The sequence below is a fragment of the Zosterops lateralis genome, assembly GCF_965231275.1.
Source record: "Zosterops lateralis genome assembly, chromosome: 1".
Classification (NCBI taxonomy): domain Eukaryota; kingdom Metazoa; phylum Chordata; class Aves; order Passeriformes; family Zosteropidae; genus Zosterops; species Zosterops lateralis.
This window is the reverse complement of record NC_139762.1, coordinates 128,511,223-128,537,688: the sequence shown is the minus strand read 5'-3', so window position 1 is coordinate 128,537,688 and position 26,466 is coordinate 128,511,223. Positions and strand designations below refer to the sequence as shown.

The following is a 26,466-nucleotide window of genomic DNA, read 5'->3' as shown; positions in this document are numbered from 1 at the left end:
ATAAAAGATGATTAAAAGCATTGTTGGGAGCTCAGTCAGCTTTCTAAGTGTTAACTGACTTAGAAATTTTGGCTTAAGTATTTGTTTTGTTTAATACTGCTGCATGCTCTGTATCATGTATTTTTAGACCATATGGCTTTGTATATCACAGTAAAAAAGGACAATCTAACGTCAAAGTCATGTCAGTTTAGGGTAAACATTAGATGACTGGTACAAAGAGAGGACCTGAATTGTTCATTAAAAAAAAGACATTTTCCATGTAGAAATAGCCTGACAGTTAGTAATCACTCATGCTTGATTATAACATCCTTCTTTAGAAGATTTCCCCACTTCCATAATATACCACAATCTGGTCCTCAGCTTCATTCAAGTGCAATTATATTACTACTTATTTCTAAGCTGCAGAATGCTTGGCCTCCAGCAGTCCTGTTACAATTAGAGTGGAATTTGTTGTAGTGTCTTTATATGCATTGTAATTAAGTATTAATCCCCAAGCAACTGGTAATCAGCAGTATCTAATAGTCCATTTGCTAGTTAGACTTGTCAGTGGGCAGTTTACATTGCGGGGGCGAAGCCCTCAATGCCATCAGTGTAAAAATACTGCAGTGGCTTCATTGGAGGGCACTCCCTGAATTTGATGTGAAATGATTATCTGTAATAGTCACCTTCAGTGAAACATCTGAGGCTCTACATGAATCGTCAGAAAATTATATTTGTGGTGTGTTTTAATATCTGTCTCTGCAGCAAATGTAATAGGAAATTACTGTGTAGATAGAGATGTTCTTGTCCAAACTATCCTGTTGATTGATAAAAAAGACAGACAACCCTGGCACAGAGTTATACTGTCTCATTTCTGAAAAGACCTCCTGGGTGGTACTCACTGTGGTGATTAAGGTTGCCAAATCCCAGTAACATTAGCAGCACTTGCACAATGAGTTTCCCACATATTATAGCGAATGTCTCTCTTGAGAGCTCTTCCAGCAAGCAAGATGCCAGGTGAACTCAAAAGACAGGAAGTAATAAAACTTCTTTTCCCTTCTGTCTAGAAGTCAAGAGCAGACCCTCTCACTGAAAGCATTCATCAGTCAGTTAAGTCTTGCTGCATTTGATGATATTACCAACCACAAAGTGTCATCAGAACTCCTGCGTCTCACAGCAGACAATGTTTTCCTCCACATGGCCCCGGCCACCAGCTCCCTGACACAGGAGTTCCAGCAGGACTCTGTGGAAGGCCTCCCGCAGTTTCATAGTCTCCAAGTGTATTGTGAAGACTTGCAACTGGACAATCAGTTGTACAGCAAATCCAATTTCCATTTTGCAGTTCTGCTGTGCCAAGAAGAGAAACATGAAATCGCACAGTGGTCAAGAATGAACAATCTCATTGTTTGTAACAAAGATTTGGAAAGCTATAAGGAAAACTGCTTTATAAAGCTCTGTATTGCTTTCTCCGAGGAAGAGAATTTCATGTTCCACGTAAATGACCTCAGCTTTGAGCTCAAACCAGCTAGGCTGTATGTGGAAGACACCTTTGTTTACTACATTAAGACTTTATTTGATACATATCTTCCAGAAAACAAAACTGCTTGTAAATCCATGAATGCATCAGATACTACCCTGATAGTGCCTGAACAAGTGAGAGAGCATGCAAGAGCTTTAGTCAAGCCAGTGAAGCTAAGAAAATTAAAAATACAACCTGTTAATCTCCTTGTTAGTATTCATGCTTCCTTGAAACTGTATATAGCCTCAGACCACACCCCTCTCTCCTTCTCTGTGTTTGAGCGAGGACCCATCTTCACCACGGCCAGGCAGCTCGTCCACGCCTTGGCCATGCATTATGCTGCTGGAGCACTTTTCAGAGCAGGTCAGTACTTTTCCTTAACAAGCAACATTTTCATTGGGTACCAGGATTCTGTGACTGTTGCTCAAGATGAGTACCTTAGATGTTAGCCATACAGTTTTGTTCTCCTCAGACACTGATAATGATACTTTAAGACACCTTTCAGGTCCTGTCATACAACAAAAGGGAAATAAAATAGCTGAGCACACACCAGTGAAGATTTGCAATGTTGTGCTAAACATTAGCTTGCCACCTGAAGGCTTTAGCCACCTGAAACCATGAACACAGCATAAAAATGTGTTCTAGCTGGCTTAAGTTTTGTCATTTCATATTATAGCACTAGTCAGAATCAACTCACATTCCTTACGTAAACTTCCCAAAACAGTGTTTAATCAAATTATTCAGCATGTTGCTCTGCATTCAGAAGTAAATTATAGACCTGAATGTTGTTTTGTTGTTAAAGCTCCTTTTGGCTGCAGTTTATGATTAGGAATCTGTCTTTCTTCATACAGCCTTCAGTCTGAACTGGCACACAGATGTTTGTTGTCCTTTGATCCAAGAACCATGAATTTTCCTGTTAGTGACTTTTTCCCATATAGGATCAATAGCAAACAATTAGTCTTTTTAAGTTATCGGGTACATTTTGTTTTCCATAAATACTAGTGTAGAATTAATGAAATCTGGTCTCTGATGTGTCCTGCTGCAGCACAGAATTTGTGCCTGAGACAGAAGGAAGCCCCTCCATGATCACATACAAGTAACACAACCCACACTGAAACATGGGATTTTTTTTTCCTGCAATACTAATAGTGAGATTTTCTGAGATCCAAATGCTTCCATTTGGACTGGAAGCATAGCTGACTTCTGTGCAGACTTTCCAAAATTGTACACATGTATTTCATCTATTTATACATGTTGACCTTGTCTTACACTGTGTGCATACCTGACTTGCACTGCTGATTGTGACAGCAGTATGCACAGTTGTACACCAGAACAATGTACCAGTTCATTATTTTCTTGCAATACTATGCTTGCAAAATATGCAGGTTTTTCTTTTTTGCTACTTGTTTGGATTTGTAGTGTAGTTAAATCTCGTAGTACAGGAGGGCAGATCTAGTCACTTGGTAATTAAGAGTGAAACTGTAACCAAATATAGTCCACAGCGTAAATACTTCTCCTCCATCACTTGCTCTGGGATCAGTGATGTCTCTGAAATCAAGCAGATTTAAGTATTAAGAATTGAAGTTTACTTTGGTGGAAGTTCTCTTTGGGAAAATACATATATCCATATATACATATATACATATATACTTAACTCCCACTAAAAGCATTAAAATTAAAATGAGTTGTTTGAAAGGTGTCACCATGATTAAAATGGTGAATTGTACTGATTAATGTTTGCTTTAGCAAAGAAAATGGTTGATGTTGAAGACTTTGTGACACTTGTCAAAAAAGTTGGTTGTGTCAACAAAGTAAAAAAGAAAGAAAAAAATCAAGCAGAAAGCTTCATATGATCTGCAAATCCTGAATATTTTTCTTACCTTTAGCACAGTTGGTCTCCCATGGAAGAGGACCTTGTGCTCCTGCATTTTAACTACATATAATCTGAAATATGGGTTGTTTGACCCCCCCCCCCTTATGCTCACTAGTGTCTCATGCATAAATCATTGGCAGCATCTGCACAGACAGCCTTCCCATACAGCCAAACCTTATACTCAGGGACATTCTTTTGCCCTTAGCTGTGTGCAGGACCACTGCTGACCTGTGGGAAGGGGCAGGATTTGCCCCAAAGTTTGCTGAATGGGGTGCATCAGGCTGCCCAGTGTGCTGCAAAGGAGTGGTCAGAATGCATTAAAGCCATGAATGGGGCTAGAGAGCTCTGTTCAAATATGCTGATTAGCATTGCTTATCTCAAATCAGCCAAATTTGCAATGGAATTCTCCTTTTCTAATTAAGTTGTCCCCTATATAAAAGTTAATAAAATTCCATTAAAAAATATCACTGGTACCACATCTGACCCTATAGTCGCCTGTAAAGAAGATCAGCTCTCTGCTAATACAGTCATATTTATTTCATGTCAGTGGACATAATTACTATGCATAAGTGGGAAATGGTAACCTGACATGTTTCTGTATTTCTGCAAAGTAAAATGCCACACAGAGCTTGTGAAATGAGGGGTTATTCCTGGTTCCTCATTCTCCTATTCCTGACTTACTCCCACACCTTCCTCCTTGGGTTGGGTGGTCCAAGCTGGCAGTGAGGAGCTGTTTGGTTTGCTCTGAGCATTGGCCAGGGAGAGTTGCCCATGCTTCAGGTTGCACATTATTCCCATATTCTCTCCAAGAGTGAGCACAATCCATCCAGAACTTCCCAAACCTGACAGGCAGGGACAGACTACAATAGACCATCCCAGGCAACCCCTCAGTTTTGTGTTCAGCTGTTTTCATTTTTGGTTTTTATCTGTTTTACATTCCTGAAATGCTGGCTGGCCCAACAGGCAAGTGGAGTTGGAGTCCCCAATGTCCCAGGCTGGTGGTGCCTGCTGGGGATGTTGCAGGGCACCAAGGCAGTAAGCTGCATTGTTCTGTAGCCACTTTCCATCACACCACCACGTAGGACAAGGAATGTGAATATTATTTAGGGGGAAAAAGGCTCTAAGGAATTGTTGCAATAATATTGATCAGAAAAAGCAGAAAGAACATCTCTCTGGTCTTTACACACTTCCCCCACCCCTCCAGCTTTTCAGCACTTCACACAGTGGCAAAGATAATTTATTAAAAATCCTACAGCGAGGGAATTGCAGGCCCAGCCTGGAGCTCTGGCTTCTCCTGGTCCTGGCAGGAAAGGGCTGCCAGGGGATGCTCCTTTCCAGGACAGCAGGACCACAATGTGTGTTACTACTCTGTTCATTGCATTGCCAGTAGCACTTGGGTCTTGTTCTTATAGTCCATCCCACCCTCTCTCTTATGTCCACTCTGATTCCTGCTTTTTTATATTACAAGTACTGGAGTTCTCAACCAGCCAGAACTGAAATGTGGGACAGAATCAACAAGAATAATAGATTTTCCGGGAGCTTAGAATGATAGTATGAGATTAATTCATTTCATATGAGTAACATTTTCTCTTCTGTTCAGTTTCATGATTCAGCCTTCCACAGGAATGACTGGGAGGGGTTAAAAGAAAAGAAGAAAAGCATCTGGATAGCAGGAGTTTTCAATGATGAGATGGGAATGAGGAGAGCAGAGCACAGATCAAGGGCCCTCATGGGAAAGCAGGAGGCCAGAAATGTCCATCCGTCAGTCTCTTGGCCCTGTCACACCTTGTGCCACTCTACAGTGCCAGCTGAAATTCGTGGTACCAGGGCTCAAAGACCAAACAGTTCCTGTTTCACATTTATTGCCATTTCTGAATTGCTCTCTCTGGGCTGCCAAAAAAAGAGTTATGCAGCACTGTTTCCCTAATAAATCTGCTGCCTACCAGCCTGAGAAAGACAAGACCTGCAAATAGCTTTCCAGCAACAGATTGCTGCATGCTCAGCCATCCAGAAAGCTGCTGGCAACCCTGCATTTATATAGGAAACCAGATCTGCAGATACTTCTCCTGGGATATGCATAAGGAATACTCCCCTATGAGTAACCTAATCAGCATGTAGATGTCATTGCTGTTTACACAACTGTACTGAGCAGAAGACATTTGTCTGGCTTTCACTGCACTCTGAAAGAAAATGATCAGCTTAGAAGGGTTGGGGTGGATTTAAAATAACTTCTTAAGCACTTGTCAAAAATCTGCATCCCTTTTCCTAACACTCCATCAAGCAATTGACCTGCACACTTCCCGTAAAGCAGTACACTGTATCAGTGTAAACTCCCTGTCACAGTTCTATCACATAAGGATGTGAAATCACAACGCTGCCTTAGAGTGCCTAAACCCAACCATCTGAGCTTGCAGTCCCATTCCTCTGTAGCTGTGAGGCTCTCGCATCTGCCTCCCTCACACACTTTTAGCAGAAATACGGGAAGCTCCTGGAAGGAAGTAATTCTAAAGCTATTTGTGAGTTTGCCAAAAGGACTTATTTGATTTACGAAGTATGAAAGATTGCCATTTCTGAATTCATAGTGGATGGGTTATTTCCTGTGTTTCGCTCAAAGGAAGTTCATAATGCAATGAATTCTAGTGTGAAAAAGATAATTAAGGAATAACCTTTTCACAAGTGCTGCTTCTGCAGTTTTTGCAGCTGTAACATGTGTTTGGTTTCTCCACACAGGCTGGGTTGTTGGATCGTTGGAAATTCTTGGGAGCCCGGCTAGTCTGGTGAGAAGCATAGGGAATGGCATAGCTGATTTCTTTAGGCTCCCCTATGAAGGGCTGACCAGAGGCCCAGGAGCATTTGTCAGTGGAGTTTCCAGAGGAACAACGTCATTTGTAAAACACATTTCCAAAGGTAGAGCTTTCACTTTATTACTCCAACTACTGCTTTGTTGTCACGCATTGTTAAAGTTTTAAGCAATAAAAATCTGTCCATTCTTCAGTCTCCTGGCCCTGCCATGTCTTGTGCTGCTCTGATAGTGCCAGTTGAAATTCCTGGTACCAGGGCTCAAAAACCAAACAGTTCCTATTTAACTTAAGAGGGTAACAAGCTCACATGCAATGCCTCATGTATTAAACAGATCACCACTTTACTACAGTGCATGGGAATGTTTCAGAAACTTCAGAATTTTAAACCTCCCAGTGGGAAATAGATATTCACTCAGCAAGTATTTCATGTGATAACTGCAGAAGTATTAAAGGTGTTCTGCACTTCTGCTTGCCATCAGAAATTCTACACTCAGTCGCCTCATCATATTTATTAAAAAAAAAAAAAAGTACATAACTGTGTGAGTGCGTGCATAGGATTTGACAGTGGGTCTGGCCTGCCCTGGGAGCAGGAGGAGCTTTTCCTTTGCAAAGCCTGTACAAACAGTGCCATCGCGTGGCTCCAGGCACCTCACAGGCACAGAGGCTGCCCCAGCGCTGGCTGCTGCTCCAAGCCTCCACTCCAGCCTCCCGCAGGATACGGCCTCACGGCTCCTTCTGTAAATATTTGTTTACCTTTCCATCACCCCCCTCTCCATTTAGATTAGCCTTACAGAAGTAAGGGAACTGGAGAAGGATGTTCAGATGAGCTTCTGTTCCCGCCAGCCAGGCAAACCTGGAGCAGGCTGATATAAAAGGCGTGACGCGGACCATAGCAGCAGCGTGGTGATGCTTAACAAATAGTAAAGCATGTTACACATGGGTGACTGTTCCCTTGACTTGCTGTTCTGCTCATAAGCTCAGTGTTGCAGTGAGGCATACAACGTCTCCGTGGTTTAAATTAAGGCATTTTGATCCAGACCCAAATGTATATCTCCGTGCATTTAGGTACACTGACGTCAATTACCAATCTGGCAACGAGTCTTGCTCGGAATATGGATAGGCTGTCACTGGATGAGGAGCATTACAACAGACAAGAAGAATGGAGGAGGCAGCTTCCAGAGAGCCTGGGAGAAGGACTGAGACAGGGGCTCTCTCGTTTAGGCATTAGCCTTCTAGGTAATGTACTAATAAATATCAAGTTAAGTGATAATACTGTTTTCTAATCTGCTCACTAGCCTTTTCTAACTGTGAGTTATAATTTCAAATTCTGAGGGGGGTTAGTGTCTTCTCATGAAAAAGCCTCACAGTATATATATTAGATACTGTTTATCAAGATTTAGTGACTTTTGTGTATGATTTTTGCTGATAAAATAATTGCAGATATAGAATGGGTTTGCACTTTCTTTGTGTAATAATATTTTCACTCGTACATGATGTAGATCTGAGTGGGAGAAAAAGAATAATTCTGCATCGGGCAGCGTGACTTCTAACTAATTCAACATGAAGACGTCATCATGCTGATGTTTGCTTTCCAATGAATTATAGGAATGCCTTCTGAACCTGCTTGGTTTTGCAGCACTGTAGATATCAGAGATTCTTGGGTTTGTTTGAAAACCACTTCAACTTAGTGCAGATGTTAAGTAAGCTTTGATGAGGAATTCTCCTTTTACAAAGAGGCCCCGACTGTCCTGATTCAGTGTAATTTTATTCATCAAGCAGCCAAGTGGTTTGGTTAGAAGTAAAGATTACTCTATCCATTTCAAAATAGTACCTAAAAATTTGAAAACTAATCCGGAGTGGAAAAAGTCTCTGCGAGAAGTTTTGCAGTAAGGGGCTGGATTTTCTAGGTTACTTCAACTTGTCACACAGCAAAGGAATGCAGAACTGTATTGTTTGGCAGAGTTCCTCAGTATGGATTAAACAGTATGAATCTCTTAGAGATCAAAGTGACCAAAAGCAGTCCAGTGCAAAAGGTTAGAAGAGCTGAAGCTTGAAAGGATTTGTCCTGTTTCCTAATCTTCAGTAGTGTACACAACTCCTAAATTTGCAACCGCAACCCTGAAAGCCCCAAAGAGGAAGTGGTAAAAATGTTACAAGTTTGGGTTAAGTTGCTGGGAATTATTTTAAGCAATAACATTAGATGATGTGAAGCACTGTCATTTGATAATGCCTGTAAACCGACAAGCAAGTGTCCTGGGAGAAATGTGCATAAAGGAGAAATTCCATGTATTAGTAGCTACTGTCCCAATAGTAAGCTGTTACTAGTGTTGCAAATCAAAGGCAGTTTGGAGGATGCTTTATTTTTCCTTCTTGTTTTATTGGACTAAGGGCAGTATGGTTGAGTTGCTGGATGAAAGATTATACTTTTAGAAGCACTGTGTCAGCCTGGTGTGTATGTGCTGGTGAAATGGTTTGGTGATCTTGGCTCAGTTATTAATAAAACAAGAGGTAATATGGTGTCTATATCCCCTTCACTGGCACACCAGAGCCCTTCACAGCTAAAAACATCAGCTGTAGACCCCTGTAAAGTAAAGAACAAGAAGGCAAAGTTTCTGCTGTTCAGAAAAGCTGGGAACTCCTCACATAAATGCACAAATACGCCGTTCCTGCACCTCCCTATGCACGAGGATTCCGTGGTTCCCGGCAGTACACCCGACTTAAAAGCAAAACAAAAACATAGAGCTAGAATTCCAGTGTCCCTGATTTCCTAAGAAATCAGACTTCATGTTAGAAACTTAGAGCTTCATATTAGCATTTAAACAGTGCTCCTCCACAAGCTAGGGTCTTGTTTTTATTCCCACTTTATTATTTAGAGATTGCTCCCTGCTAAATACCTCTCTTCTTAGCAGTAGAGTCAGTGAAGCACCCAGATCAATAGATACAGTTTTACTGTGTAGCTGGATGTGACAAGTATGGAACTCTCAATAAGGGAGAAATCAGAAATATTCCACTTACTTTGCATCAGTTTTTTAATTAAACCTGATTTTTTAAAAAGCATGCTTCCTCTGCATAGGCAGCAGCAGTCATATAAATTCTGTCAAGACCTAAATTGTGAATAGACCTATGTTTCAATTTTTACAAACATGTCAGAAAGCTGCTGCTGACCATTCATTTTAAAGAATATTGTGGCTTCCCAAAAAAGAAAAACCCATCGTAGTTGAAGGGGTGGTATCACAGTGCTGCTTTTTTTCCCCAGCGCGTTCAGAATAAACATGAACATGCTTACTCTAAAAACACTTCAGGTTCTTCATACTTAACAAAGTGAAGTGAAGCTGCATTTATTTTCCTTCACAAGGATGAAAAGTTTGATGAGCACAGAAATACAGAGAGCACGACTATTTGAAGCTGTAATTTCTATGACTTTCTGATTGTAAAATTGAAAAGTGTGAAGGAGATTTCTACGATGATCACAGTACTCTCATGTTCATAAAAGCCATCTGACCGATGCAGGCAGCTAAGACAATGGCAGATGTAGATTTTGTGCCTAGGTGAAGTCATGTAAGAGCCCTCACTGATACATTGTGGTAGCTACCCAGAACGTAGAGTTGCCTTTTTGATTTTTCTGAAAATCTGGCTCACGGTGGCCCTGATTCAGCAGAGCACTTAAGCATGTGCTTAAGAGCTTTGCTGAATCGGGGCCAAAATCATGTACTCTCGTCTCCTCCTCAGTGCAAGTTGTTCCCTGTGGTACATTCTTAAGTGCTTTGTCCTGTCTCATTTTAAATGACTCAAGCACTGTCAGAGTGTTGTTTGATTTGATTGTTATCTTTGGCCAGCTGTTGTCTTCTTTTCTAGTTTGGGGGAGATTTCTGGGTCATTTTAGTAACACTTGTGCTTGAAAAGAAGCAACAGCTTATGATAGGTGTGGTTTTTTCTTTATGTTTAGGCAAAAATGCAGTGAAATTGTTTGTAAAATATTTAGATGATTGACTCCTCACCGAGGAACTATCTTTTGCATTTTGCATGAAAGGGTCAAACTTAAAATTATTTATAAGAATGTAAAGAGACTATTGAAACTATAGGCTGTATTTTCAACTGCTGGTCCTAGTGAAAAATACTATCTTGAAGTGGCTGCCTTTAGGAAGTTGAGCATATCTGAATAACCAAAAAGCTGACAACTCTTCAAAAAGCTATTTTTTACAGTGGCAGAACTGTTCAACATTTCAGTTACTCCTTCCTGCTTTTGGGGAAGTGAATTGAGTCATATTGCCTGACAGTGTAACTGTCTTGGTAGAGAAGGCAAAGCCTGGGTTTCAGAAGCTCAGATTTTTGTTATTACAGGTGGTAGTGGCTGTTGTTGCTGTACATGACCACTGAATCAGGGCCACGCTATGTTTGCCTATCTACAACACAAGATACCACAAGCCAGAGCTAATCCTGAAATTGTGGGCTATTCCACACACTAATTGTACAACTACATTAAGGCACAGCAACAGGTGCTCTTTTCTTTGAGCTGTATTTTTATGTGATGTTTGCTGTGATGAGATTATACTTCAGCCCTGGTTTTGGTGTGAAACATTTGTGGCAGTCTTGAAAGGCAACAGAGAAAAGGAAGCAAAATGGCTTCAGCTTGGCCAACTTCCAGCCTCATGGCAAAGCATGGCCAGTTTCTCTTAGTGGGGGATTTTTTCCAGTTATGTCTTGCTCTGAAAGTTTGTCACAAGCAATCCGGCTTTGCCAAGGTCTGTGAGATGTGCCATGCTCACCAAACTTTGTCAGTCTGCGCGCAAACCAGTTGCTGTCCTAATCAAATTCTTCTTGAAGTAATCCAGTGATGCAGTCCGAACTATCTGAATTTTGTAGCTATCAAAGTAACTTTTTTATTGTTAGTGAGCAACATGTATTAACCAGAGTGCACCCCATCTGATGTTTAGCAGATGTTATGTTGTTTCTGGAACCTCTTTGGTCCAGTAATGGAAGAATATGTTTTTGTTTTGTTGCTTTGGTGTTTAATTTTATTGAGGTTTTCTTTATACATGCATAATCTGTGTGTACATATGTGGACATTCATATAAAATCAAATGCCTAGGGTAAGAAAAAAAAGAAAAATGGAGAATGGTTTCATTTAATAAAAAAAAAATACTGGTCAAGAGACATTACAGGGAAAGGACAGGCACAGCAGTGGGTCACCGTGTGAGAGAGAATGAGAGTGGGAAGGGAGGAACCACTACATGTGGTTCCATGTTCTGCTTTCCTGATACCCTACTGAAATCTATCAGAGAGAGACTTTCTGTGGTAAGTTCATCCCTCATGGTGCTCCTGCCAAGAACTCTGTTAGAATGCAAGAAGCCACAGGGGCACAGGGAAGATGTGCTTTGCACAGTTCCTGGTGTGAGGAGTGCTCTGAACCTCACATGTGTGTCACCACTCTCTCACTGTTGCTGGGTTTTGAGGTTGCTCAGGCTTTGCCCTTTGTTTTTTCCCTTCGCTCACACATGCTGCACACAGGAAAGGGGCTGCACAGATCTGGATTCCCAATACAAGGGTGGTAGGACCAGCCACTCCTCAATGAAAGGAGTAAGGTTATAGTTTATTTTGTGATTTGTGGGCATGGCCATGGCACATAAATAAATTACGGCAATGAGTTGCAATTCAAGATAAGGAATTACAGAGGAAGAGAAAATCACTGGTTATATTTTTTGCAGGTAGAACAAGAAGAGTTGCAAAAGGATTTGAGGTACAAAAGGGCAATGTCTTCACAGATAAGTTCAGAGCATGCATAAAATGCCAGTTACAGAAAGCATGAAATTACTAGAAACTGGCTAATTAAGCTATAGATTATTTGTCGCATTATATAAATATTCTTATATAACACAGTCACAGCAGTTTCCATTCTGTTTCCTTGTCCTTGGAGCCTCATTCCAGCTGAGCAGTGCCTGGAGCATACCACAGGTCCTTTGGAGTAGGCTCTTATTTATTGTTACCTTATAACTTTGCTCAAGTGTATTGCAGTAAATAATTTACTAGTGCTAGGACTTAGGTGGATTACATTTTATAAGGCAATAACTTCTGTTCTGAAAGTGCAGTTGTTGTGGATGACCTCAATAGATAGGGTGAAGGGGGTCACAGGATAGTATAATATTGTAATTTAGCAGAACACCAAGTATTGTTTTATGCCTCAAATGCATCCCAATTGTACAAAAGAAAAGACTGGACAAACAATCCCAATTGTGTAATTGTGGTGTTGGGATATTATTTTAGTGAAGCAGCAGGAGCAGCTGGTAAGTCCTAATGAATTGAAAATTGTATCATTTCAATGACATGGCATTAAGGAAAAAGTTTCATGGCCTTTATGTTACAAAAGGTGAATGTTCAGCTGCACACTCAGCTTCAATGAGTGACCTCAATTAAAACCAGGCGTCACTTCAAAGATAGACCAGCATTTTCTGTGGAAATACTATACATTTGTCAAAAGGCTAGTCGTACAGAATTTGGAAGAATTCTCTAAGAGGAAAGGAAGGCATTTATGGGGGATGCAAGTTTCTTGAATTCCTGATAGACAGTATTCCAGAGACAAGGATCTGGGGAAATGTGTGCTGCTTCTCACTCTCATCTTTTCTTTGGACAGTGACTGTGCACAAATACAATATTAGTTCTTGTTGTTCAAAGTCAGCAATTTCTTCATTTACCCAGTGGCAGTAACAAAAACCATCTGAAAACTAGTTAGCAGCCCACCGCCTAGTGCACGTCACACTGGTAAACACATGAGGCCAAATACCTCAGTTGCGATTGTCCGAGTCTGTGGAATTATGCCTGGATTTCCTTCCACATACAAAGCAGAACTTTCAAAGATGTCCAGGTTGCGGTGAAAATGCCTCGTAACCGTGGTGACACTCAGTCCTACTCCTTAAATAATTGTTTTATCTTGATATTTGCAGCTGCAGGTGCAAACTGAGAGCTGACCAGGAAGCCTGCAGGCTTGCTTTTCACTGAGCAAAGCACCCCGGGTTGGGCAGACTGGTGTCGCTATGTCCAATCCTTGTACCCTTAGTGATCTCCAAATAGCTTATCTATCAAAATTACAGCAACTAGAGACATGTCTGTGGTTAAGTGGCTAGCATAAACTCAAGATCAAAGAAATGTACCACCCCACATACCTGTTTACATTTAGGAAGATTTAAGTTGAAGTTCTCTGTTGATACTAAAAGCTGGGAAGGTCACTGTGTCACTTGTAAAAGTTTGACCCATGCACATTAAAATAAAATATGATGGTTTTCACAAAAAAAATAACAGAAAGTCTCAAAGACTAATTCTGCTAATCTTAGTAATATATCAAAAGTTGCATTAGCTTATGAACATTTCTGGCAGTGGAAGAGGATATAAAAATGATCTATTGAATACAAGCAGTTTTTATTCTCACGAAGTCAATCTCACGCTTACATGAAAATCTCATTTCCATAGCAGCTCAAGTTGTCTAAAACTGGAGGATTTTATTCTTCCAGTTATTCCTAACCCAACATTTTCAGAATTGTGACACAGAATGAGCCAAATTAAATTAACTCAGCAAATGCATTTAGCATAAGTAGTTGAAAGAGGAAAACATACTGTAAGGTTAGGTGATCTAAATGCTTAAAAAAAAAAAAAAAAGGTTAAGATCTAACTTAACTGAAGCTAAAACAGTGTTTAGCTAATTGGTCACACGCAGTATAAGAATGGGGTACAGTCTCTAGTCCAAACAATATTCAGATCCAGCAGTAAAATTTCCTCTTATTCTGGAATATTTATCTTCACTACTTACTGGAGACTCTTGTTTTTTCAGGTGCAATTGCTGGGATTGTGGATCAGCCGATGCAGAATTTTCAGCGAGTATCTGCGGCCCAAGCTTCTGCTGGGCATAAAGCCAGAGGGGTCATCTCGGGTGTGGGGAAGGGAATCATGGGCGTCTTCACAAAGCCCATTGGAGGGGCAGCTGAGCTCGTCTCCCAGACAGGTTATGGTGAGTTTCACATTTCCAACCCCTCCATTTAAATTTTAAAATGCTATTCAGATGCAACCTGCTGTGTCTTACTTATCCAGCTCAATATTGTGTGACTTAGAGAAAGGTTTTGAAATTCCACTGCTAAATACTTACAAATGCTCTGCTGCTTTTCTGAAACGCCATCGTGTTGTGCTTCTCTCTTGTGTTACTGATCAGTGATGTACAGCCACAGGAACACGGAATGCAGAAAGCATGAAGTAATTCTTGGAATACAGTAGAATTAGTTACAGAAACATATGTGCTTGCAAAATAGTTTTTGACATAAAAGCATTAGAGCAACACTATGTCCAATTAGAGTGTTATTTTGAGATCGCTTTGTTATGGCAGGGAAAGAGTTGGGCTGTCTATACACAAAGAGTGAGTTAGATTCCTGGGAGAAAGAAGTGAGTCATGTAGTAGGAGCATCCCCTTTAAACTGGAGCTTCACAAGAAGACAGTCCTGTTTTCAGTTACATGGGTAACCTTAAAGCAACCAGAGGTGGGGTTTCCAGCTAGACGTAGCACTTAATGGCACTGGTAGTAAATCCTTTCAAATTGATGGGAACAATTCTGGACAAACAAAAAGTGTAAAAGATAAAATATCAAAATTTGCTAATTTATTTGTTTCCAGTATCAGGAAGTCACTTTCAGTTTGAATATTTAAGAAGAAATGGTGGTTGAAGGGAGTCAGGGAGGAGAAGCAGGAAATTGATAGAAGGACAATGTGTCAGTGATTCCACCTCATGGATTATACCAGACAAACTTTGAGTATTTAAGCCTTAATCACTAGTAGTATTTATGCTTGTGCTGTGTTGACTAAAGTATGATTAGTTCTCATAGAGATTGTGTTTAGGATGTTTCTCACAACATTCACAGCCCATTCCATCTTGTAAAAGAAATAATGAAACAATTTTTTCAAATCAATCTTGTTTGTATGAGCATAAACAGTAACTGTATCCTGAATTATACACTCCATAGGTGTAAAACCCATTTCAGCAAAATCAGAAGGTTTTTTCTGTTGTCGGCCGTCTCTGTGTTGGCTTTGCTGCCCAGGACATTATTATTTCTAGATTTAATTCTGCTGCTGTCTTTATCAAGAAACTCAGAGTAGTAGAGGCACACTTTTCATTGCAGATATGGCATATAAGGCATCATGTTTTCCATGATCATGTGACAAAAAGAGTTAGCCAGGAAAAAAACATAAAACTATAATAGCTGACAGTGTGTGAGAGGAAAATACACAAAAGTTCAAGTAACTCTTACCCACAACTGGATTGGAAGTGGGACTGTGCCTCTTGGGGGGGACTAAGGGGTGGAGGACCACACAGAAATAAACACATGTTCTCTCTGTCTCCATCTGTAAATAACATTTTCACTCACATAATGCTGAGAACCTCGGTAAGCCAACTGTTACAACTGGGATGCTGGTTTTAAGTATTACCATCAACATGTGTGCTAAAAATTAAAGGGTTTTTTTCATTGCTGATGTTTTGTTTAAATTATTATCCATTGTGTAAGAGGGAATCTAAGTTATTGACACCCTTATGCAAAAAAATGCCTTTGGATGCTTAGACAAAAGAAAATATCTTCATTTATTTGTAAAGAAGTATATTTGTAAAAGAGTAACTTTGCACCAAACCATAGAACACTAGTGCTTGCCACATAACCTACTCCATGTCCGTCATGTAAGGAATTTTAAAACTACTTAATTTGTGAATTTTTTTGCAACCCACTCATTCTTTCTGGTGACCATACCTCATCATTGAATGTTTACAGGCCATCTGAAATCATATATACTGTATCATCTTCAGCTTTGGAGAGTCTCTTTAGAAACCCACTTAACTGCTGCTTGTAGTCTCCATTCTGTGCTGGCACTAAGAAGAATTCACAATAAACCAGATACCCCAGGAGATCTCATAAATGTACATGGATCTGTGTTTAACAGCTGGATTAAGTAACTGAACGTTTAAATGAAGTATCTAGGCAAACTTGCCTTCTAATCTGTACCAATTGTGACACGTATACGAAAGTATTTTAATATTAAGCAAGAAAGTTAACAATGGTCTTGATTTTTTCTGCATAAATCCTAAGTGATGTGTCCAATCCTGCTCTGAAGTGATGGCTCTCAGGAGTGTTACGTTTCTCTTGATTGCAAGTATGGAGCTGATTCATAGAACACACAGTGGGGTTTTTTTGTTTCTTGCTAAAGCAAGATCATGAGGGTTAAGTGCACAACTCTTCCATTGTAATATTTAATGAATTATCTTAACTACAGCTTCCAGAGATGTGACATCACTTTGGATCTGCACTATTTTATGAACTGCTTTAAACAGATGACATCACTGCAACACGTAACTGCGTTGTAGAAAATAACTCCTAAAACCCCTGAATTCTCTTATGACAGGTATTTTGCACGGAGCTGGACTTTCTCAGCTTCCCAAGCAGCGCTCTCATCCAAATGATCAACATGTTGAACAGGCTCCAAACAGCCACGTCAAATACGTCTGGTAACGTTATTTAGACAATTGCTCATTTTTTACATCCACATTGTTTATTAATAGGTTCTGGCCTCTGGTCAAGTTAACAGGAAAGGCTTCCCTAGGAAAGGCTGAGTTATGGCAGTTTGTTTAGGAACATTAAACACAAAGGTAGTGCATAGAAACCCAATCTGCAAATGATGGGCTGCTGATCCGCATCCAGCTTTGAAACTACAGAGCTGATCTTTATTTAATGGTATTCAGTGAGTTCTTACTTATTTATCATTGCACTGAGCCCAAGAAAAATACTGCATATCTCCAGAAACAGCTGTTAGTGAAGATAGCTCTATTTTCTGCACTGAATTTCTAAGCCACTTCTCAGGGTAATTTTTCTATTATCAAGGAAATAGGATGGGAAATAGGCTAACCTTGCACAGATATTAGGCCAATTTTGTGGTGAGTGATTAAGGGGTTTTGATAAGTAACAATTTCACATTCATTCTTTAAATCTGAAGTCTTATATCTTTCAGTAATGAAATTTTGGAGTACACTCCCTGGCTTATTTTACATCTGTAGGTGATAGCTACAAGCTTAAGTAAAAACACAGTGATCAAAATAAGCCCTGGAGGATCCAATGCAGTACACTGACTAGTTCTTTTTTTATCTTTTTTTTCTTTTTTTTAACCTGATAATGCAGGAAAATGCTGCAGTCTCTGGGAAGGCCAGAGGTTCATATGGCCTTAGATGTCATGATTGTGAGTGGATCAGGCCAGCAGCATGAAGGCTGCTTGCTGCTCACCTCAGAGGTGCTCTTTGTTGTGAGCATCAGTGAAGACACACAGCAGCAGGCATTCCCCGTGACTGAAATCGATTGTCTGGAAGATGATCAGCAAAAAGATCTGCTGAAGGTGCAGCTAAAGCAACAGAGAGTGCCTTCTGACTTGGAGGTAAAGACTTGAGTACGTTTTCTATGCAAAAATTAAGTTACACTGATGCTGGTGCTTTTGGCAGTGGGAATAGTCACCTTTGGGCTGGGAGGCCAGAGGTTGAAGTGCCAATTAGGAGATCTGTGCCTTAGAGTTGGCTGTGGCCCTTTAGATGAAAGGAGTGTGTCTCCTCCCTTCTGTCCTCTTATTGATCATGATATACTATATCTATGACAGAAATTTTCTGAGGGAAAAAGTAGAGGAAGTCTGAGTTCTTGGTAAGCACCACCTATTGTATGAAAAGGTTCTTATGGCTACATATTTATAAGATGTTCATTGTTTGGCAAAGCAGCATTGGGCCCCATGCCTACAAAGTCCCAGCAAAAGCAGTTCTTTTTATTCTGGGAATTCCATTAACAGTTCAGTGGTGCTGATGTTCCTTTCAACCTCCTTTTATCTTGTGTCTTCTAGCAGAGTGGTCTTGTTTGGCTATATTTAGTTCCTTAGATCTTCCTTCTTCTGCAAATGCTAGCTTTAAACTGGATTAGTCCTTCTCTGAGATTGGGTGCACCAAGTGTTTGCCAGTAAGAGCATAAACCCTTCATATTCATGTTCAAAGATGTCTAAGCCATTTGAATACTGAGGGATTTTGGATTAATTATCTTATTTTAATGGCAGAAGAATATTTTTACTCTTTTGGGAAACAATGTTTATTGTATTAAATTCTGAAGTAGAATCATATGAGAGCACATTTCAAAAACAAACATGCATGTCCCAGTTTTTATAAAAGTATGCCAGGTAGTTTATAGACTGCTATACCAGAAATTTCTAGTTTAAATATAAGAAAAGAACATATAAAAAGCCCTGAGGTATGAGGTGTGACAAAGTAGGAGCACCTTCCCTCAAATCTTAACTTTGCTGAAGTCACTGAAGAGTTTTGCTGTCGATTTCAGCAAGGACTTCATCTGTGTCGTAACAGCACTTGAATATTTTTGTGAAAGCTTTATTTCATGCTGAATTCTCTATTTATATTTATTGTCTTTCCACCAACCTCAGTCTCACAGAGAACTGTTGACTGAAGTTGCCTTCTCTCACCACAAAGCTACATGAGGGATTACTTAAATTATGAAGCAAGTAGGCAAAGCTCAGCTTTTTTTGTCCCTGAATGCTGAGTGGTTGGTGGAGGCACACATCAGACTATCAAAGTCCAGACTGTCCTGCTCAGTCCAGAGCTCCTGTCCTGGAGGGAAGAAGAAAAGTTGTTCTCACTAAGGCACTGGACGCACTCAACCTATCCTAACCCTAACTTTAGCACCAGGCCAGATCTCTTTTTAATTGGATTGGAGTGTTGTCTTTGCATCTGGTTTTCTGAGGGGTGAGGAGTAGGCTGCTGCTGTGGGGGAAGGGGAGCTTGCCCAAAGGTTGCTGCAAGTGGGTGATGATGGGTGCAGAGTGTCTGCCTGTTTGGGAGAAGGGAAGGTGAGGGACAGGGAGCCTAATTCTAGTCCCCACAGCTGCTGCAGCTGGGAATGTGTAGGATTTATGGGCAAGTGGGGCCCCTGAATGCACAGAACAACCCTGAATGGCATGTGCAGAGTCCAACATTGCCACACACACACTCATAACACACTCCTTTGGAGGTACTGGACCCAATAGGTCATTTTTTTCTGAAGTTCTGGATGGAAATATGGGAGTCCTACTCAAGTGGTGCAGCAAGGACCTCTAGGAGCCTTGAGCCCCCAGCCTGAATACAGGATCTCTTTTGCTGATACAGGCTCTTGAGAATGCAGTGAAAATGTAGGGCATGGTAAAGCTGGGAAAAGTGCCTGTGTTCCAGGTGGAGCCAAGTCAGTGATGACAAGACAGCAAAAGTTGAGTGATGCTGTACAAAAACAGACCTGGCAAAATATTCCTTCGGAATGCAGACACTGAGACTGACATTCTTGTGAAAATTTAAAGAAATGTGCTGTGAGGAGGAGCAGTTGAAGAAAACCAGAATAAAAAATTTTGAATTTTTTTATGTTGAGGCAGCTAAGGCAGCTACACAATAAAAGATTCCAAAAAGCTTCATATACAGTTTTAGTAACTTAGAGTTACTTAGAGTGTTTTGTAATTAATATTTACTATTTTTTAGTGGATTGGGAGATCTCATACTTGGTGACTTTCTGCAGCTGAATCTGTCACATGAAGCACTAGTGCTGATGGGAGCCAGAGCTTCCCTTGAGCTTACTGACAAGAACTTCTACAAAGTCCTCAGATGTGATTAGGAAATGGAACCTTAGGAGGAGCAAGTTGTGACTTGCAGATGAGAAGCCTCTAAGCTGCAGAGTGATGCCTAAATAGGCACAACTCCCCAGTATTAATAGTAGGCCATTGTGTTGCACTGAAGGTGTCCTCATCTGAAGTGTAGATATGTCTGTGCATGATGACACTTGCAAAGATGGCCTCAATTTTTAGCAGGAAAATTCCCAGTAAGGTCAACCAAAATGTTATTTTGAGTTAAGCAAAGCAGAGCTAACGTTATCAAATGTAAGTTATCTCTGCTTTTCTGATTAATTTAGTCAACGATGCTAGAAATAATACAACAAATTGAAACATTTCATTTCACGGCTATAAAAGTCCGCTTTTGTGCATTACTGCTCACAAAAGCAATTGCCAAAAGTTTTGTTTCAGCTCTGCCCAAAACAGTTTCTCTCATTCCCTCTCCTCAACTTCTTGGAACAGTTAAGAAACAAAACATGAGTTATTCTACAGCTGTAATCACCAGAGATGTTATAGAGCAGATTTTGACTCCTTCAGCAATAGGTTTGCCTGATGCCTTGTTCGCCTTCACAATATATAACTTAATCCATCTGGATAGGAATAGCCTGGATGGATTCTTAAAAACTCTGGCACTGACAAATTTGTTATTGAAAGGGAAGCATTAATTGTATTTGGATTATCTTCCAAAGTAATTGAGACACTGCTTGTTTCCAGACAGATGTCAAACTCAAAAGGCCTGCTCTTCCAGCTGCTCTTGGTATGGCTCATAACATCAAGAAGACAACAAAAAATTGAAGAGCCCTGGAATTTCAGATATTCCAGATTTTGGGGGGTTTTTTTGTGGTGGTTTTTTTTGTTTGTTTGTTTGGTGTTTTTTTTTTTTTTTTTTTTTTTTTTTGTGATAGTTCTATGTGTTATCATCTTTGGAGCTGAAAACCAGCCTTTGGATTTCTCAAAGCAATGGAAAAAAATTCCTAAAGAGCTTAGTCTCCTTAGTCAATGTGCACAGAGGAGTAGATCAGTGCTACACCCACCTGGACTGCACAGCACAGGTGTTGTAGCTACTGTGGAGTTAGAATTGCTGAAGGCTTATTCATTATAAACCATAATGGGAGGAGTTTTAGAAAAGTACTGGAGTTCTTAACCCAAAAGTATGGCCTTGTAGTATGAAGAGACATCATACCTGTAATATTCCTCTAGGAGGTGCATTAAGCAAGCTTTGATCAAGTTTTGAATCCTTGAGTGATGTGGATATTAACATGATAAATATTCAAAGCAGCAAGTGAGGGCACTTAGTGATAGTCTTAAGTCCCATTTAGGAAAAAAATGTAGAATAACATCAATTCCAAATTTTTCTTGTCTTGAAAATATAAGCCAAACTGAAACTGGCTGTAGAAGCAGACACTTAGTTACAGATGAAGTAATCTAAAAGCAAGCAGGGTCCCAGTTACTTTGGAAGACCATCCAACCATAGTTAATATTTCCTGCTGAATAATGATGCAGTATCTGTGGAAAATAGCCTGGGCCTGAATGAAGAATGGGTTCACAAAAGTAGGTGGGTGGGATACCAGCACCATTTCCATCTCCTTTGGTTAAGCAGGATCTTCTGGTCAGTGTGGAGGCAGAACCCAGCTGTCCCTGGGCTTACCTCCCTAGGAGAAATCAGGAAAAAGTGAGAAGCCACCTACATGCAAGATTTACCCTGTAACTTAAAATCCAGTTTACATAGGTGGTACTTCAGCATATTTCTCTCCTTTCAACTGCTGAAACAGACTGACTGCTGAGATACTTTTACTGAGCCACCAGACCGAAGACGTGGTTCAGACACCGTTCTCCACTGTTAGCTGTGAGTCTGCTGCAGCAGTCTGCCTTCTGATTTTTCCCTCCCTTAAGGTCGTTCATGGAAACAACCCTTTCCTCTGCCCATTTCATCATTTCTGCTGTTTCCAGGCATAGGCTTCAACCTTAAACTTCTGAGCTTGTTCATGAGCCTGCTTCCTTTAGCAATTTTGTGATGATTGAAAACAGGAGTGTTTCTACTCACTGAGCAGCAAATTCATCTCCAAAGGCATACCAAAAAAACCCAGAGGGGACTTTTTTATGTGAATGTGACACCTGTCACTATCTATCAATCATATTAATTCTTTCTTCAAATAAGCAACAGAGAATTTAAATGAGTCCTGCAGTCCAGAGACATGACAAGATATTGATTGTGGATGTTAAACTGAATCTAATGGCACTGCTTGAAAATATCATTCTATCAATCAAGACCTGTAAAACTCCCTGAAAGCCAGGCAGAAGAGAGCAGTCTTTAAATCCTTAGCATGAGGTCCAGCAAGGAAATTTTAAATCCTACAAAAATTAAACTGGTCAGCAATTCTCCAAGTGTAAAATAAGGACGCAGCGAACCCTAGCCCTATTACAACTTCTGCCTTTTTCTTCATTGTCATATTTTAAAAGTAACTTCTATTCTGAATGACTTAGCCTGTCACACCACTGTAGTATCCATAGTGGGATTTCTGAAATACAGATTTTTTGAAACCATGCAACCAGCTTGATGCCTGCTTGTCTGCCTTCCCTTCTCAAGCTAGTCATAGTCATCTTCAACTTCTTCAAAAATAAGGGCACAGCAGATTGATCTTCCAAAGCCAGGTTTGCCCATAGCCCTTCTGGATAATAGTTTATCTGGTTTGAACCGTATGAGAGATGACAGTATTTGATTTACTGTATTTTTTCCCACAAGGTAAGTTGCTTGCATTCCTCTTGCTAGGACCTTAAACAACCTATACCTATTTCAGCCTGCAAAACACAGATCTCTTAATGTCTTCTCCAGAAACAAAATGCCCAAATCATCTTTAGTAAAACCCTTTTGTTTAGAAAAATGTCCTTGTGTGAATGGAGGTTTTGTTGCCAGAAGCAGATGGATATATCCTGGCATGGAACATTCACCTAGAAGGTAGCTTAGCTTCTAGTCTTCATTTTAAGTTAAGTAAGTTAAAGACTAAAATATTTTAGCTAAACAGAATTTCTGTATGATAAGCCTTACCAAAAGCTACTGACATTTTTCCAAAATGGGTTTCAGTACCTTTGCTGTATATAAGGAGTTGATCTGTTGTAAAGTTCTACTCTTGACCAATTCTCAAAAGATACTGCTTAAATTTTCTGTGGCAGTTAGAGCTCAGAAGTCCAAAACAAAAGAGAGGACTAATTCACCAAGGACTCAAGTATGGGAGAACATTCATGATTTAAAAAATCCTTTGAACTATTGTAAGATTTCAGACAGGAAGATTTTTATCAGAGAAATGTGGAAGTCATTGTCCTTGCTACTCAGTTCAGTTCTGTCAGATACTCAGTAACTATTGTATCTTACCTGGTTTCAGGCCGAGGGAGCCAGAGAGAGACTGTCAGAGCAGCAGTACAACCGCCTCGTGGAGTACATCACCAAGACATCTTACCACCTCGTTCCCAGCGCCGCCACAGCGCCCGCCCCGCAAACCGTGGCTACTGAGCAGCCCCTGACCATAACAAAAACCTATCAGTATGTAGTTGATCCAAATTTTGCTCAAGTATTCATTAGCAAATTCACCATGGTGAAAAATAAAGCCTTGAGGAAAGGATTTAATTAACAGTTATTTCTGGTGCAGGTAGTAATACCATACCAGTTTGAAAGCAATGCTTTCTCTGCAGTAACCTACATCAAGTAGAGATGCATAGAATTTTCGAGGAGGTAGAAATTGATAACAAAGCCCAATAGCTTTTCTAATCTTGACAACATTCCTGCTCCTCGCCAAAATACTAGTGCTGGAAGGAAAGTGTTCTGGCAAACGAATAAAGTGAGAAGGAACAGCCTTGGACTACAGCTTAATCAAAATCCTTTTTCTTTTCGATAACCAAAAATTAGAGAATAGGGGAAAATTACGTGCATAAGGATGTTTTTACCACACACAGAAATGTGTATCAATACCTCTATATCATATTTTAGGGTCTGCCAGTTTCTGTTATAAAGCAGGTTTATAATTCAGCTGTAAAAATTTGCTCAAGGCTGAGCCTTCCCCCCACACTCCCCCCCAATATGTGTGTCCTGAGGCAAAACATTTTCCCCCACTAAATCTGAAAAACCCAGTGTGGCTGTTTTAAATTACTAGTGACAGCTGGGTTTTAGCACCACTTTAACCTTAAAATAGCTTCCTTTATTTGACTGAAGTTTTGCAGGACATTAGTCCATAATGTAAACTAGTGCCTTTGTGTGGTTTGGAGAACAAAACATGAACTACAACATGACTTTATTTTTAAAACTGTCTGTATACAGAAACTTTATTTTATCCACCATCAAATTTTCAGAAGTGCTTTCAATGTATGTATGACTGGCACTGTTCATTAGCTGGAAGCCAGTAACATGCAGTTCAAAAAATTAAGAAACAGAGCTGTCTCCTTAAAATCACCAAGCTCAGTGTAACCCAGATGTGCAGGTGCTAAGTACCGCTTGTGGGGTCTTGCTGACTTCTGATCTGCCACCATTACATTGTATGTGCTTCCTTCAGCCCTAATTCATTTTATGCTTATCATCTTCAAACTGATAAAACCAGGGATATTTAGAAACGTGACCTTTCAAATATGTACTAAGCAAAGTGAGATTTTTTTTAAAGTTGGCTGAAAACTATGGACCCACAGGCACCAATTACATTAATAGTTAATGATGCCATCACAATACACTTAGGAATATATGTTAAACACCTGTATTTCTTCTAGCAGACAAGAAATCAGTGTCTGGGCACAGTTTGATGACTTTATAAACCAAATCTGGCTATGGTAGTCTCATTTTAAAACCAAAAGCTTACTTGGTTTCCAACTATGCATATTAACTTTTCTCTCCTTTTCTATATGCTTACCAAAATGAATTTTGTGAGGAGATTCCTGAACATGTCTGCAATTTGATTGAAAAACTGGAATAAAATCTGATCACCATTTGGAAGCATTTGCTTTATAGTTAATAACTTCTATGCATACTTGATATGACCAAATGCACAGTAAATAAGAATGTAGTAACTGCAATGTTTTTTCTCTTGAGTTCTGTTTTGTTAAAAGGTGTTTCTAAAAACTGTGTCTCATCTACTAAGAATAAAGGAGGCTGGGGTCTGCATTGTCCTTTTCTGACTGTGAAATAAGCCCATCCATTATCAACATTTCATACAATGATTTAATAATTTAGTCATTGTTTAAGTAACACTGTTAAAAAATGTTTATGTATATACACAAATCTGCTTCATTCCTGAATATTTTATGGAAGTTGTTTAATATTTCTAGTTTTGGATATTGATGGATAAATTGTAATATAATTAAATTGTTTAAAGATAATAAAGCTATTCCTGTAATATTTGTTCTTGTGAGCTGTTTATTCATTCAGTTACAAAGTGTAGGACAATGACAAGACTGATGTAGAAGCTTCATGAGGGCCCCATTAGAGCCCAGTTGGTCACTGGACTTTGTAGTGTACCAGAAAATGCAATTGATCATGACAATAGTTTGGAAGTAAAAACTGGTGACTAGCTTCCCAAAAACGTGTGCTGAAAAGTTTTATGCTTTTGTGACTAACTGAATCAAAACAGCACTGTAGTCACCATTTCAATTAGACTAATCTGTTCCTTATTTATGGAGTACACAAGACAAGCCAAGGGGATGCAAACACACCTGTAAAAAATGAGGAACAGCAGTTTCATTTCTAAGAGTCTGCAGATTTCAGCCATTGTTTTAAGATACATTTGTGTTTTTCCTGAATTACATTCTCCTGGAATAAACACTTGCTTAAATTACACTTTTCTTCAGTGAATTGAGCTGCATCTTTACTGCATTATGCAGGTTCTTTCTCCCCCTTCTGACCACATGTATGGAAACGAGTGGGGATGGCACATAAATCAACCTCTCCTACATATGAGCTGTGTGAACTATGAAAACAAAGTTGTCCAAGGAACAGCTGCCTGTACTTAGCTGCTAAAGCAGCGCAATGTGTACTCTTAAAACATGCCTACTCTCATAACGCTCTTTAGACCTGGAGAGCTCACAACTTCAAATCTATCTTTTTAGTTTGCTTCCAGAACAATCAATCACTCCTCAAACACTCGCGAATAAAATAAGCTAGCCAAAAAATTTGGAGGCATAGTCAGGCAAAACCCTTCCCAAAGCAGTTCAGGTCAAATAATTCCTTTTTATATATCATTTCATACATAAATATAACAAAAACCTTTAGACACTTGGGATAGTCTCCAAGAGCAGCCAAGCATGTTTTTCAGCTCTGCATCTCCTAGAAATAGAATGCCAGACCCTGTAACAAGCAACTGATGAGGGTCTAACTCACAGGTCTTGTACTATGTTATGTCCCACTCCAGTTCTTTGGATGATAGAATTAGCTGAACTCTTGCTGGCAAAGGGGGGAAAAATTAAAAAGGAAAACTGGTGGGTTGGTTGGTGCTGATTTCAGAAAAGCAGGTTAGATACCCCCTTTGCACTCCCTTTCTTTTCCAGAGGAAAGCAAGCTGTGGGTTGGTTGGCACTGCCTGCTTAAGGGAAGTACTTGCCTTGCATCCAGTGTGAAACCAGACTTCATCCAGCAGACTC

The 26,466-nt window shown here is 39.9% G+C and overlaps 1 protein-coding gene across 10 annotated transcripts in view; it reads left to right on the top strand.

Moving 5' to 3' along the window:
* The window catches only part of VPS13B (vacuolar protein sorting 13 homolog B), a 438,627-nt gene extending 413,416 nt beyond the window's left edge, over positions 1-25,211 (top strand). For all 10 annotated transcript variants that reach the window (XM_083871399.1, XM_083871402.1, XM_083871397.1 and 7 more), the window contains 7 exons: positions 1,047-1,861; positions 6,102-6,278; positions 7,238-7,408; positions 13,992-14,168; positions 16,594-16,696; positions 17,364-17,613; positions 23,235-25,211. In XM_083871399.1, coding sequence (XP_083727525.1) covers positions 1,047-1,861; positions 6,102-6,278; positions 7,238-7,408; positions 13,992-14,168; positions 16,594-16,696; positions 17,364-17,613; positions 23,235-23,480 — 1,939 coding nt within the window. In that variant the 3' untranslated portion in view covers positions 23,481-25,211. The remainder of the gene's footprint in view (positions 1-1,046; positions 1,862-6,101; positions 6,279-7,237; positions 7,409-13,991; positions 14,169-16,593; positions 16,697-17,363; positions 17,614-23,234) is intronic.
* Positions 25,212-26,466: the final 1,255 nt, after the last annotated feature.